Here is a 13,965-nt window from a genome sequence, read left to right on the forward strand (position 1 = left end):
GTCTGCACTTTGTGTGTGTGTGTGTGTGCGTGTGTGAACCGCAGTGCCCTGCTGACACAGGGAAGCCCAGGCTTTGGCTGTCTGGGTCTTAATCCAGAAATGGGGATTGATTGCTCTGCCAGCTCAGACATTGATTCAACACACAGGAAGCCGGATCCACAGAGAAAAAAAAAAATAGCGGCAAAAATAGAAATACAATTTTATAAATAATGGCAGAAAAAAACCTGTGAGTGAGCATATTGTCAATCTGGTAAAAGCCTTATAAAGAGCTGTATTAAAAATAGGAAACAAAGAAAATCCATTAAAAATAACTGAGATGCCCACATACTTAGCTGTAATAAGCATTATCGAAATAAAACGCAATGAAAGGATTCTAAAATTTCCCCAAGAGAAATGTGTTTGCCCTTTCAAATTCACAACCCAAATAAGACTACGAGTCACACACACACATCTTAAAGGTAAAGTGTGTAACTTTTCTTTAAAAATCTTTCGCTTATTCTACTTAATCTGCACAGACAACTATGTAAGTCAAATGCTAGTTGATTTCCCTGGACCTAGTATAGATTTACCTGTACATACCTAGTATAAACACTGTCTCTCTGAAGCGAAACATTGCTTTGTCCAGTCAGCCTGACAACAGCAACACTGGCTGAACCAATGGCATGAGTTTGGGGTGGTGCTATCTACTTGTTTGGCGAATAGCAAATGGGGTGTGGGTAAACTGTTTAAAAAGAGTCATTGTTTTTGCATTTATGTTTGGTGAGATCATTGGCAAATTACACATTTCATATGGGGAATGAAGGAAATTAAATGGAAATCCACCCAGTCTACTTTCTAAATGCATGTTTTTAGGGTTAGGGTTTAAATAAAAATATAATACCTTAAGATTCAGATCTGCCTACATCCAATCAAGAACCGATGAACAGAATCAAGCCCCTGTCTCACATTTTTTTTTCTTTTCAATAACCCGTTTCACTTGTACGTCACAATTCGGAAGAAAATAGGTTGCTCCCGCCATTACATCACAACTTTAACAATAGTACATGCTAAAAAAGGCACCACAATTTCAACCTACCATTACAGAATTACCATTACAGAAAATTAAACACATCTCTTCAACACTCCCACCCATTGGCTGTAATGTGTTCAGTCAGACCAATGCATGTGTGCACATTAACCAAGAGGTCAAGAGCCAAGCCTCCAAGTCCCCAGCCACCACCACTTACTGTAATGCAATCGACCGCAGGATATACGGCCCTGCTTGCAAATTAAAAGGGAATTAATTCCCCCAAGTTCTCACCTCTCCTCTGGACCAGATAGACTTCTACCTTCACGGGAAGAGGAAGAAGTGAGGCGTGCGTGTAAGTCCATAACCTCCACCCTTTCCCCATCTAAAGGCTTCTAAATGCAGCATCATAAAGAAATCAATAGGCATGAAGTACCCCAATGACTGGAAGCCACAAATGTATCTCTCCTCCATTGCTTCAGTCTTTAGCTGACGTTTTAAATTACTGTGCAAATGAAAGAAGAAAAAAAAAAACACACCCAGAACTTGTAAAAAATTACTTGTTTAAGCAAAAATAAACAAGCAAAATGAATTTATCTGAGCTCTATGCCCTCAAAGAATCATTCTCTGTCATCTACAACTAGCTCAGCCTTTATTTAGTCAAATCTTATAATTGCTTCCAATTTACCTATTCTGCTTTTGGCGGTTTATAAAACGAATTGCCGCAACAGCATCAGTCTCATTTTTTAAGGGTTTTTTCCCCCTTTCTCAACTGGGAGTAAGAAATATGTAGCCAACACACACTTTATTTCCACGAAGAGATAAATGGTAGGTTTTGGAGACTAAAGAATATATAACGGTTAAAAAGTCACTTTTTCCCTGAAGCTCTACATAAATCACAGGAGTAGTCAATATTTAATAATGCTAGCCTCGGTCCACAGTCCCTTGATCACCCCTGTCATGTGTAATAGCCCCCACTCCGATTTTTTTGACATAAAAGCTTGGCTTTACTGCAATACTAACATGTAGAGGGGTCATTACTGATCGACATTTCCCTTAATCTGTGATAGCCAGCCACCCGCCGATAAATTCTCTAGCAATCCACTGGGAGAAATCGCTTAAACTCTTTCTCTCCTGGCACAAAAGACAGAGAGAGAGAGAGACGCCTGTGGATCTGACCCTGCTAGCTTGGTGTGAACAATCCCTCCCTCTCGAATTGCACACTCCACAATAATACAAAAATAAACAGTGCTGAACCCTCTGGAGCCAATGATATAATCAAAGAAGCCAAGAAAAAGCATAAAAATACTACTTCACACTTCTTCATCTCCATCAGAGGTAGCATTGTAAAAACAGCAACAACAAATGCGCACGAATTGCATGGCACAGCAAAGGGAAAACAGGAGTTTGGTTGGAAGAGTCCACTGGCGGTGATCTCACTCTCTCAAATCAATCCCCCTGCACATCATAATCTTGCTCTCTCTGCTCAGAAGAATACTTCAAAGCTCTTGCTCTATGAGAGGGGGGACGTGGCTGCCTTTGTGAGAGGTCACTTCCATCTGCTTGTACTAGGAGATTACAATCTTGAGTCCGTAAGCTGCTCGTCCTGCTTGTCAGATTGCTACTTTTAAGTCTGGTCGGCGTTTGCTGGGCTGCACACTACCTCAGATTGGCCTGCAAGCTGAGGATCCATAGCAAACTGCTGGTATATTAAGTTTCAGAGTCAGCAGTATACTACTCAATGACACAACGGAAGAAAACAACGGCTGAATGGCAATGGTAACTTATTTATATGAGCAACAGAAGTGCATTGACATTTATTCATCTATTCATTTAGCAGACCCTTTTATCCAAAGCAACTTACAAATGAGGATTACAAAAGCGATTCATCATAAAGAGGCAAAAAACAGACATAGTTTAGAATAGTTCAAGCTAGAAGAGGGAGAGATAAGGAATACTGAAATTATTATTTTTATTTTTTTAAGCAGGATGCAGTTAAGTGCTGACAGAAGAGATGAGTTTTCAGCTGTTTCTTGAATATTGTCAGGGATTCGGCAAGGTTGATTCCCAACCCTATCTGAAAAATGATTTTGTGCCTCTCCGAGAAGGTACTTACCGACCTCAGGCTTCTGAAGGGGATGTAGACTCGTGAGAGCGGGTGGAGGTAGGAGGGCGAAGAGCCCGTGGCTGTTCTATGTGCAAGCATCAATGTTTTGAACTTGATGCAAGCCGTAAGTGGTAGCCAGTGCAAAGTAAACAAAGTAAGGCCTGTGTCCATCAAAGGGGAAATCTGATACATTACTTAAGTATAATATACGGTTTCCCCAAATAGTAACATGTTTGACCAGGGACTGTATGAAGAGAAGAATTTCTGCCGAGAAATAATTTTGATAAAAATTGCAGCTGTAAATGTAAAAACCACCTTTCTGTTAAAACAGCCAATCATCTCTGAAATGACCGAAAAATTCAGGTTTAAGCTTGATTAGACTGTAAGAAGCAAACTTTATGTAACCATTGATGTCTGATTGTCCTGATGATTTGAAATATGTTATCAAAATGGATAAAGCAAATACATTTTTTTAACATGTATGCCTATTGACGTTACCAATATATCCACCATATGAAGTGTATTGCCTTCATGTTGAAACTATTAATTTCCCAACACAAAGACTGAAAAACACCAAAATCATATCAGAACATCCAAAGCACAAGTCTTGATCTTTTCTAAGTTGAATGAAACTGAATCATAGAAATAAACAAATTTAATTCAATAGGAAATATACTACTAAAATATTTTGCACACTACCTCAGATTAACTGCAAATTGAGAGTATCCACAGCAAACTGCTGATATGTTAAGTTACATATTCAGCAGTATACAAGTCAATTGCACACAGAAAAAACAACAACAACAGCTGAATGGCAAATCTCTGACAAATTTGATTCTTATTTATCCATTCAAGCAGCAGAAGTATATACACGGTAAGGCCTGAGTCCATCAAAGTGGCCGGCTGATTGCTTTGTAAGCGATCTCCCACAAATATTAACAATCAGGTGAGCTCAGCTTAATTAGACGCTGACAGAGTAATATGGCAGTCTGTAAATCAACCTCTGTTTCTCTTTTGTTTTTTGTTATTACAAACAAGCACATTAAGGGTTATAATTTGCTGATCATGGACGATTATGTTGTGTAAAAATGTCAATGTATTCATTTAGGTAGACTAGTGAAACACACATACTGTAATATGCACACGCAGGCCTGTTGGCAGGATTAAATGTGTAGAATCTGTAAGCTGTACAGATGAACTCTTGATTAATGGAGAGAGACAATCTATTCTATTGGCCTGGCAGACAAAAAGAAGTGCTGACACATAGAGGTGCAGGTCACTCTTTTCATCTGAGACTGGCTGGACTTTGACCAGGAATACACAGAGTTTTGGATGCCTACCAGAAGGATATGTGAAATAAAGAATGGGGGATACAGGGTTCAAAATTACACCCAATTCATTCACATACTGACAGTATATGAATGCAAATTGAATCTTGAAAATAGATCAAATCAGCCCTATGGAGCAATAAATGGAAATGGTTTGGTTGCTCTTTTAAATATAAACTACCAATCAAAAGTTTAAATCGATTTTCTAATGTTGTTAAAAGAAGTCTCTTATGCTCCCCAAGGCCGCATTTACTTAATCAAAAAAGTTTTTTAAATATACATATATACTTATATACATTCTAAAAGGTAATTTACTCCTGTCATGACAAATCAGAATTTTCAGCAGCCATTGCTCCAGTCTTCAGTGTCACATGATCTTTCAGAAATCATTCTAATATGCTGATTGGTGCTCAAGAAGGATTCTTTGATGAAAAGAAAGTTAAAAAAAGCAGTTATTTGAAATAAGATTTCTTTTCTTTTTTTACATTATAAATGTCTTTACGGTCACTTTTGCTCAATTAAATGCATCCTTGCAGAATAAAAATGTTCATTTATTTAAAAAAATAAAAAAATATCTTACTAAACCCAAACATTTAAACGGTAATGTATATCATATGGCCTTTTGCCACTTAAATGAAAAGATTTGGAAATGTTGCAAGCTGGATTCGAACTTGTCACTTATGCACTAACCACTAGGCAACAGCCCCAATAAAGCTATATATGCAGTGGCATAGACAGTAAGAACGCATGTTTAGTACGTACAGTACAATGTGAACCTAGCTGCTTCATGAACTTGACAGATTTACATAGAAAACGTGTGTTTGCACCTCACCCTCTCATTACAACAAGCGTTTATCCTCTAACCAGCATAAGGAAAGCTAAGGCGGAGATCAGGTTGGTGAGCACTGGGAGATTCCTTTTGAACGTGCCATTACGCTTTTTTAACAAACCTGTCCGCTCTCATCTCGTGAAAAACGAGAGGAGAAGAGCGCATGATGAGAGCGGGTGTCCTCCCAAAGCCTCTTCCGGCCTGCGATAGCACCCGGCAGTCAGCATGAGCAAAATGGAGGCCGACAACAATTCATTTAAGCTCATTACTGCGTAGGCAGGCTGTGCTAAGGTTCGCTGAACTTTCAACATTTTTGTTTGTAAACAAACAAAGGGAAAACAGTAGAAGTCAATATAAGGAGCAGAGGCAGCACGCAGGGAGGCAGTGTTGCGTTTACTCTGAGGAACTGAAGGAGGGAGTGAAGGTGTGAGGGGGAGCAGTTAAGTTTGATTTACCTGGCCCGGTGAAGAGGACTGTGTAGGTCAGGTTGCCGTTGGGCTTAGCTGGGGCATCCCACTTGGCTCGCACTGAATGTGGCGTCTCGCTGAGCACATACAGGGTCACCTGACCAACGGGAGGCATCTCTAAAGTCCTGCTTTCCACCTGGCAACAGAAAGAGAGAAAGTGACTGCATAAAACTAGGGCTAAGCATTTAATTTTACTTAACTTGTCTAAATTCAATAAAAAGTCATAATTTGTCTGAAATAATTTAGATTTTCTACTGACATTACAATAGCAAAATATGCTAAACAAAACATTTAAAAAAATTGTTCAGCAGGGATACATGAAATTGATCAAAAGTGACAGCAGACTTTCACAAAAAAAAAACAAAAAAATATATATATATAAAATAATTAAATAAAAATAAATATATTAAGGTTGATCACAAAATGGAATAAATTACATAGTAAATATTAAAATAGAAAAGTTGTTTTAAATTTGAATATAATTTTCAATATTACTGTCTTTTTTTTTGATTGATTAAATAAATTGAATATATTATATGATATTATATATAAATACATTCTTGATCAAGTAAATGTGAGAGCAAAAAAAGACTTCTTTCAAAAACATTTAAATAATCATACCGACCCCACACTTTAAAACTGTAGTGTAGGTTGAAGCGGCAATTCACATTGCCAGAACTAAAAAAAGAAAACTCGCTTTAAATCCATATGTTAAGCATGTAACATTTAAGTGGTATTATTTTAATTTTAAAAACAGGGGAAAAAAAATAAAAATAAAAATTCACAGCCGGCATTTTCTCCACCATCTGTCCACTAAATGATCGGATACATCTTAGCCTGAAACCACAGCCACTCAACCTCTCGCTGCTTGTTCCAACTTTTGCTGTGTCCGCAGAACTGCCCATTTGACTAAATATTGCACACATATTGGAAAAATGCCCAAATATAGCCCATCAAAGCAGTAACCAGCCCAGAGTGGCATTTATACCAAATGTCAAGCGTGAGCAGAAGGTGCTTTATTGAACAGAGTGAATCGATCACCTTTATGATGTTGAGCTGCCATCTGACACGCAGAGGAGGAATTAACATAATGTAAATGTGGTGGACTCTCACCAGGGGCCCCAGAGCGCAGCCCTGAGCCGTGCAGGCCTGCACACGGAAGCTGTGGAGGCTCCATGGGGACAGATCACCAACCTCAAAGCCCATCAGGGACGAATTCTGCACCAGCATGCCATCCATCCAAAGACCGTAGCTGCTAATCACACCTTTGTGGAGGAAATTAATACACGTTTAGCATATGTGCGATAGCATACATGGGAATACAGGTTGTGCTCGACATGTAAACCTCTCATATAATTTCAAAAATGCGATAGAAGTCCTAACAGTGCAAAAAATAACAACTACAGTCAATAATTCAAACACATATGTGACCCTGGGTCACAAAACCAGTCACAAGTAGCACGGGTATATTTGTGGCAATAGCCAACAATACTTTGTATAGGTCAAAATGATCGATTTTTCTTTTATGCCAAAAATCAAAAGTAAACATCATGTTCCATGAAGATATTTTGTACATTTCCTACCATAAATATATAAAATATTTATTTTTGTGAGTGAATGCAGCATAATCGCGAACATAAATGGACAACTTTAAAGGCGTTTTTCTCAATGTTTCGATTTCTTTTGCACCCTCAGATTCAAGATTTTCAAATAGTTGTATCTCGGCCAAATATTGTCCTATCCTAACAAACCATACACCAATGGAAAGCTTATTTATTCAGCTTTGTATCAATTGTGTATGTGTATAACAGATGGTGTATAAATCTCAATTTCAAAAAATTTACCCATGTGACTGGTTTTGTGGTCCAGGGTCACATATTGTCTTTAAAGAAATGATCTAAACATCAGCCAAAATAAAATAAAATAATTTCATTAATGGCTGAAAATCAAGAAGAACTTGCGGCATTCACTGTACTTCTGCAATGAAGGCTAAAATTGCCCCTCCATCACAAAGCTTTATTCCAGGACACGTTTTAATACCCAAACACTGTTTGCTCCACTGATTTCCTCACATGCCCTGGTGTAAACTGGCCATTTTGTTTAAAGCCCTCTGTTAAAGCCGGCCATTAGGGAAAGAGTGCTGTAAAACATGTAAACACAGCCGTATACTGCTCCTGCTCTCTTTATAGCTGCTCACAGAACACACCCCTCAAGATGGACCGGTCAGTTAAAAGGAGGACAATTCAGCTTGGCCCACTGCACAAAGAAATAGATATAAACAAACACACTGGGCTTTAACTAACCCTAAAAATGCACAAATATTAAATAAATCAAATTTGCAATAGTTGTATAATTATACAATAAGCAGGTCTTGAGATGGATAATACATTAAATAATAAAATCTAATAAAATATGTATTTTCTGTAATCGTTGTAAAAAGAGATTTCAGACTGTGTATTTAATTCAGCGCAGATTCATTGTTTTGAATCGTGCAAATAATAACATTAAACTATATTTTGATTGTATTTTTTTATTTAAATGTTTTAATATTTTTTGTATGTAATGCTTATTAACATTTAGACAAGACTAAGTTATTTTTTTCAGTATTTAAAAATGTGAAAGACTTTGAACACTCCTGTAAAATGTATAATTTAACAGCAATATAATTTATAGTGTTCAATCAATTGTGCCCTGCTTAGTCGTATCTTATTGAACGCTGTAATAACAAATTCATTTATTTATTTGGACTACTTATTGGACCAAAATTACAGTTTATATCTGCACATGATTAAGAGGTGGAATTAATCATTTTCAAAACACAATAGCACACAATAGCTGAAAACTATTTTCATATCGGATCATGTCGGAATATGTCAGAACATATTAAGGCCGTTTTAACTGCCTTAACCCACCCCTCACTTCAAAAATCATATTGTAATGAATGAATCAATAGATTAATTAAATAATATATTAATAATAAATAATGTCATCTTTCAAAATCAAAACAATAAAAAAAAAACTAAATGACTCCTACATGTGGACTTATTTAATAAATAAAAATCCTTCAATATTTTTTGTACCATGTAAACTAATGCTTTTCTTTATACAAGGCAAAAATGATTTAGTCAGATACTAAATACAATAGATTTTCACACACATGGTAATCAACGTTCCCTAAAATACATAAAGAAATTAATTCTAGAAGCACTTTTCCTAATCTGCATCTGCTCTCAAACCCAAGGGCCGTAGCGTTGTCCCCCATCCGGTGCTCAGGCTGAGTGAATGAACCTGCTGCTGCGCCCCTGAAAGCCACTGCTAAAGCTGCAGTTCACAGCATCAGTCAAAAGGGAGCACTTTTCATCCACTTAAAACGCAGCACCCTCCTTTCCTCTGTCTCGCTCTCTCTCGCTCTACCACACTCTCCCAGTCGCACCGCCACACAAAGTGCTCCTCTTTTCCTGTCCCCTTCTCTATGTGCTAACCCATCATTAAACATGAAGCACCCTTAACTAAACGGCCATTTGGAATATGAATTCACCTTTGCCAGGCACTAGTTTTAACCCCACTCACCGTTGGGCTTGAGAGGGGGGGTCCAGGACACATTGAGGGAATGTGGGGAGAGTGACAGAATGTTGGGGGCAGGTACTTCCTCCGGTGAACTCTCTTCAGTGTGGGCCACGCTGGGGTCACTGAGGGTGCATCCACCTCCCGTGCACGCCTGCAGGTCAAAAGGTCATAAACAAACATGCCTAAAAATAATGCAAAAAAAATGCAATTTTTAACAAAAACATTTGGCTACTTATATAATGAAGTAGAAGATTGTAGCATAGTTAGCTCAATTTAGCACATTTTATCAAGGGAATTTTGAGATATTCCCTTAAATTCAACAAAACATTTGAAAAAAGTCCAACTAGGCTTAATTAGTAAATACTACATAAATACATATTCAAAATGTATTTTAATATTGTCTGATAATTTAAATGATTATTTTAAATTAAAAAAGTTAAACAAAATAAAAAATGAAAAACTCTGATCGGTATATGTTGTCTGATCCAAATCAGGGTAAATAATATAAAAAACAGGCAGTAAGAAAATTGTAATTCTGTATGGTGACGTTAACACATTTTACCATGTTCAAATTTAGAATTCCAAAAACAAAAATCAGCACAGAAAATCTATAAAAAAAAATTTATAAAATAAAAATAGCAGTTTCATCTGGATTTGTAAACTGGTGTATAAATAATACACAATTACTTAAAATTTATATTTATATTTTGTTAAAATTTAAATGATTACAAGTTTCTTGAAATAAAAAATAATATGAAATTAAAATAAAAATCTTAGGTAAGATATGTTGTTAGATCCGAATCAGTGAGTAATGAAGCTTTCAAGTTTCAATTAGCACAATATTCAATATGACTTTTAAAAAAAAAACACATTAGCTTACATTCTAATAAATTTAAAGGGCAAAATGAAATGAAAGTCACAATGACATGATATTCAGCATGTTGAGCCATTTTTTTGTCATTTGTGTGTGTGTGGTGAAACAGGTGAGCAGGAACGCACTGCTATCTGAAACAGGTAGGTGGATCCCGGGATGAGGTTCCGCACTGTGTAATCCTCAAAAAGCTCAGAGCTGTTATAGATGACGGCCAGCTCCTCTCCTAAGGCAGACTGGTACAGCGTGTAGAACTCCAGCAGGCCGTTCACCTCCATTGGAGCAGCCCACCTAAAGAACACCAGAGACAAAACACAGTCTGATATCCTGTCACATGACCCCTGTACTTCCCCTTGTGAGAGCTGTCTGGACGCCCAGCAGCAGCAGCAGCGGCAGGTAAACCAGTGGACCACCCAGAACCCGGACAGAGTCTAATAAGCATGATCATGATAACTCTGTACGAGGATGTGCGGACAAAAATAGGAAAGCCTGGTGGGTGAGCGTTTCACTCTGTAGCTTGACTTTCTCATTGCTAAATTTAGAACAGAGGACACTGCTATCTACTGAGGGATCTGAAAGACAGAATCGCACAGGACGTCTGAGAAGAGAAATGAAAAACTCAAAGAGGAAGAGAGTGGCCATTTCATTTCTTCACCTTTGTGTGTATTTTCTTGTTCATTAAACACTTTTAGGCAATTTTATAGTTTTTGACTTTAAATGCATTAGTTTCCGGTTTGGTACAGGGTTTATTAATCAGCATTACTAGCCCTGTGCTCAAGGTTCTGAAGATATTCTACAGTTCATTGTTTATTTCTACATAAATCTTAAAACTTTTTAATTAACAGTGGTTTACCAAACAAAATTCAAGGGTTGGCAGTATAAGACAGCTGTCTACTGACACACTTAATTAAAAAATAAAGTAATTAAAAAAAAGAGACCAAATTTTCCTTGAATTAATTTCTGGAAAAGTTGATTATGATCATTTTTTTTGATGGAATAGTTCCATCAAATATGGGTGATGCACTGTCAATATGAGTGATGCACTGTTAATTTCAAATCTTATTATATACCACAGTCAATTAAAACGTAAACAAGAAAAATAAAGAGACTATGTTAGATTTTATATACTGTATTTCATATTAATCCATATATCAAATAGAAGTTAGATAAACAAAGTAAGAACATACCAATGAAAAGAAAAAGACAAAACAAAACATTGAAGTTACTTTCACTCTTTTTTTCATTAATTATTCATTGTTAAAGACACAAATAGCACCCTTTTTGTAAAATGACTGGCATATTTGTCTGAATCCTCAAATGAAGAGTTCAACGACTAGAGGAGACAATGTCCCTTTTGAAGGTAATGGTGTCAAGACTGAGACATGATCTTAAATCATCTATGTTGTTTAAAGAGGGAAATAGGACAGTAACCTCCTGTGTGATGAGAGGAATCATCAAGCGTCTAAGTACAATGAGTTTGACCTGATGTTTCTCACCTCTTTGTTTCCTTAATTTAGTACAAAGCTCATAAGGGCCTCCTGGTCTACATGGAGCAAACACACCCGCAGGTGACTTTATTCATTATTGTGATTAATTTAGTTTAGGAATGAATTAAATTGCATTTTAAATGGCAAACGACAACGGCCATTAAGACATTTTCATAGTATAATTGATAAGCGGTTGGTTATATTATTAATAATACGGCAGTTTAATCAATTGTAATACTTGAGTTAAGCAAAAAAATAATAATTCAGTATCATCCAAAATAACATAATAAACCAATAAAGCTAAAGTGGTGTCAGTGTAAAAATATATATTTTTTTAACTCTGAAAAAGATATTTATTATAAAAATATTAAAAACATAATAATACTAATAATATTTACCTGACACTTCTGTACATTGTTGCCTTTTATTTATTTACATTATTTTAACCTTGTATGCATGTACTATACATTTTTTGCCATCCAGTTATTAAGGCAATAAAAAATACTGCACTATAACTTGCATAATTTTGGTTCTGTCAGAACAACATAAACATTAGCAAATTTTAACCGTTATTCACTGTAAAGGTGGTGAGGGCTTAATGTCGTATTGAGAGGATTTTTTCTCTCTCTCTCTCTCTTATTCTCATTTATTCAAGGTGCCGTATACTTTCACGCAGCGTGTTTCTGCTGATATTCGGTTTGTGCATATCCTGCAGTCCGGGGTCTCGCAACCTTTCTCACAGGCAAATCGCAACACAACAAAAGAGTATTGAACACATATGATCCTTCACCCTCTCCTATTACGATTCTGCTAACAAGGCAATACCTTTCAAAGGCACTGTATCCACAATTAGACCCTGAGAGAAAAAAAGAGAGAGGGAGAGAGATATCATCTGTAATGTCAAATTACAATGCTGCCTTTCTCTCCCCCCGAACCTCTCTCCTTCTCTCTCTCTCTCTCTCTCTCTCTCTCTCTCTCATTCTCCCTCTATCATCATTGCAGCTTCCCGTCCCATTCAAATTGAAATATCCAATGGAAATAAAGCAATAACCATTTCCCCCTCTTGGCGGATGAAGACAATAAATAAGGTGAGTTTCCCTCTGAGGCGCTGCCATCAGGATAGAGCAGATACATAATGAAGTTATGAAAATCGGTGATGAGACAAATTGGGTCATATACATCTTTTTAATAAATGGCTTACAGAGATCACAAGCTCTCCACTGCCATTAATACAGAGGTAGCAGGAGAATAAAAAGCAAGGGCTTGTATTTTTTTTCCCTTCCTCAATGCCTGAAATGAGCATAATCGAATGAAGGCTGTTGAGGTAGGCTGCCACACTGCCGAAGATAAGAAAGAGGGTATGTTGTGGCCAAGGGGTCAAGGTTTTGATAGTTAACTTGGTCCCCATCAACCCCTGCTGGTTGATGCTGTAACTACACCATGCAAACATATTCCTACATTGACAACCACTTTAAAGTAAAAAACATTTTTTTTAATGTTTTTGAAAGTCTGTTATGCGTATGCTTATGCATTTATTTAGTCAAAATACAGAAAAACAGTATTTTTTTTCTATTTTAATATATTGTCACATGATCCCTCAGCAATCATTCTATTATGCTGATTTAGTGCACAGGAAACATTACTTGTTATGTGCTGCTTAATATTTTTGTGAAACTTTTTTCAGGATTCTTTAATGAGTAGAACGTTCAAAAGAACAGCATTAATATTAAATAGATTTTATAACATTAAATGTCTTTACCATCACTTTTGTCAATTCAGTGCATCCTTGCTGAATAAAAGTATTAATTTCTTTTAATCATTTCTTTTGAAGGCCCAGATTCTTTATAAAAGCATGGCATCACAGCTCAAGATAATTGCTAGTGAAGGGTTTGGGACTATCCACATGTCAATCACAATTGTCATGGCAACATTTACCTGTGCCTCCAGATTAATTAGTCATTTTTACTGCTCAGTAGATTGGACAAAACATCCTGAGCACCGTTAAGCAAAGATGGCAGATTTCAAATCACGTGCTTCTGGTGAGCCAACCGAACAAATTCCATTGAGATGAATGTGAATGCTAACAGAGAGCTCTCTCTCCAGGTATTACAGGCCTCCTCGGGCAGCCCGGTGGAGGTGGGGTGGTTTGAGTAATTTAATCGGCACTTTCTGATGGCAGTGAACTGGTGGTGGGTTTTACCACGGTGTACTGTAGGTGACAGCTCAAATATATATTCTCCTCGTGGCCTTCTCCTTCTCGCTCTCTCCCCACCTGTGATCATTCAGTAAAGTGATGACATTTT

At 36.9% G+C, this 13,965-nt stretch overlaps 1 protein-coding gene across 1 annotated transcript in view; it reads right to left on the reverse strand.

Moving 5' to 3' along the window:
* Positions 1-13,965, reverse strand: part of ush2a (Usher syndrome 2A (autosomal recessive, mild)) — a 210,294-nt gene that overhangs the window by 106,996 nt on the left and 89,333 nt on the right. The window contains exons 34-37 of the mRNA XM_079853829.1: positions 10,304-10,466; positions 9,308-9,455; positions 6,851-7,002; positions 5,726-5,873 (exon numbers count right to left, since the gene is read on the reverse strand). Of these exons, the coding sequence (XP_079709955.1) occupies positions 5,726-5,873; positions 6,851-7,002; positions 9,308-9,455; positions 10,304-10,466 (611 nt within the window). The remainder of the gene's footprint in view (positions 1-5,725; positions 5,874-6,850; positions 7,003-9,307; positions 9,456-10,303; positions 10,467-13,965) is intronic.

Source organism: Squalius cephalus (assembly GCF_949319135.1).
Source record: "Squalius cephalus genome assembly, chromosome: 20".
NCBI classification, from domain to species: Eukaryota; Metazoa; Chordata; class Actinopteri; order Cypriniformes; family Leuciscidae; genus Squalius; species Squalius cephalus.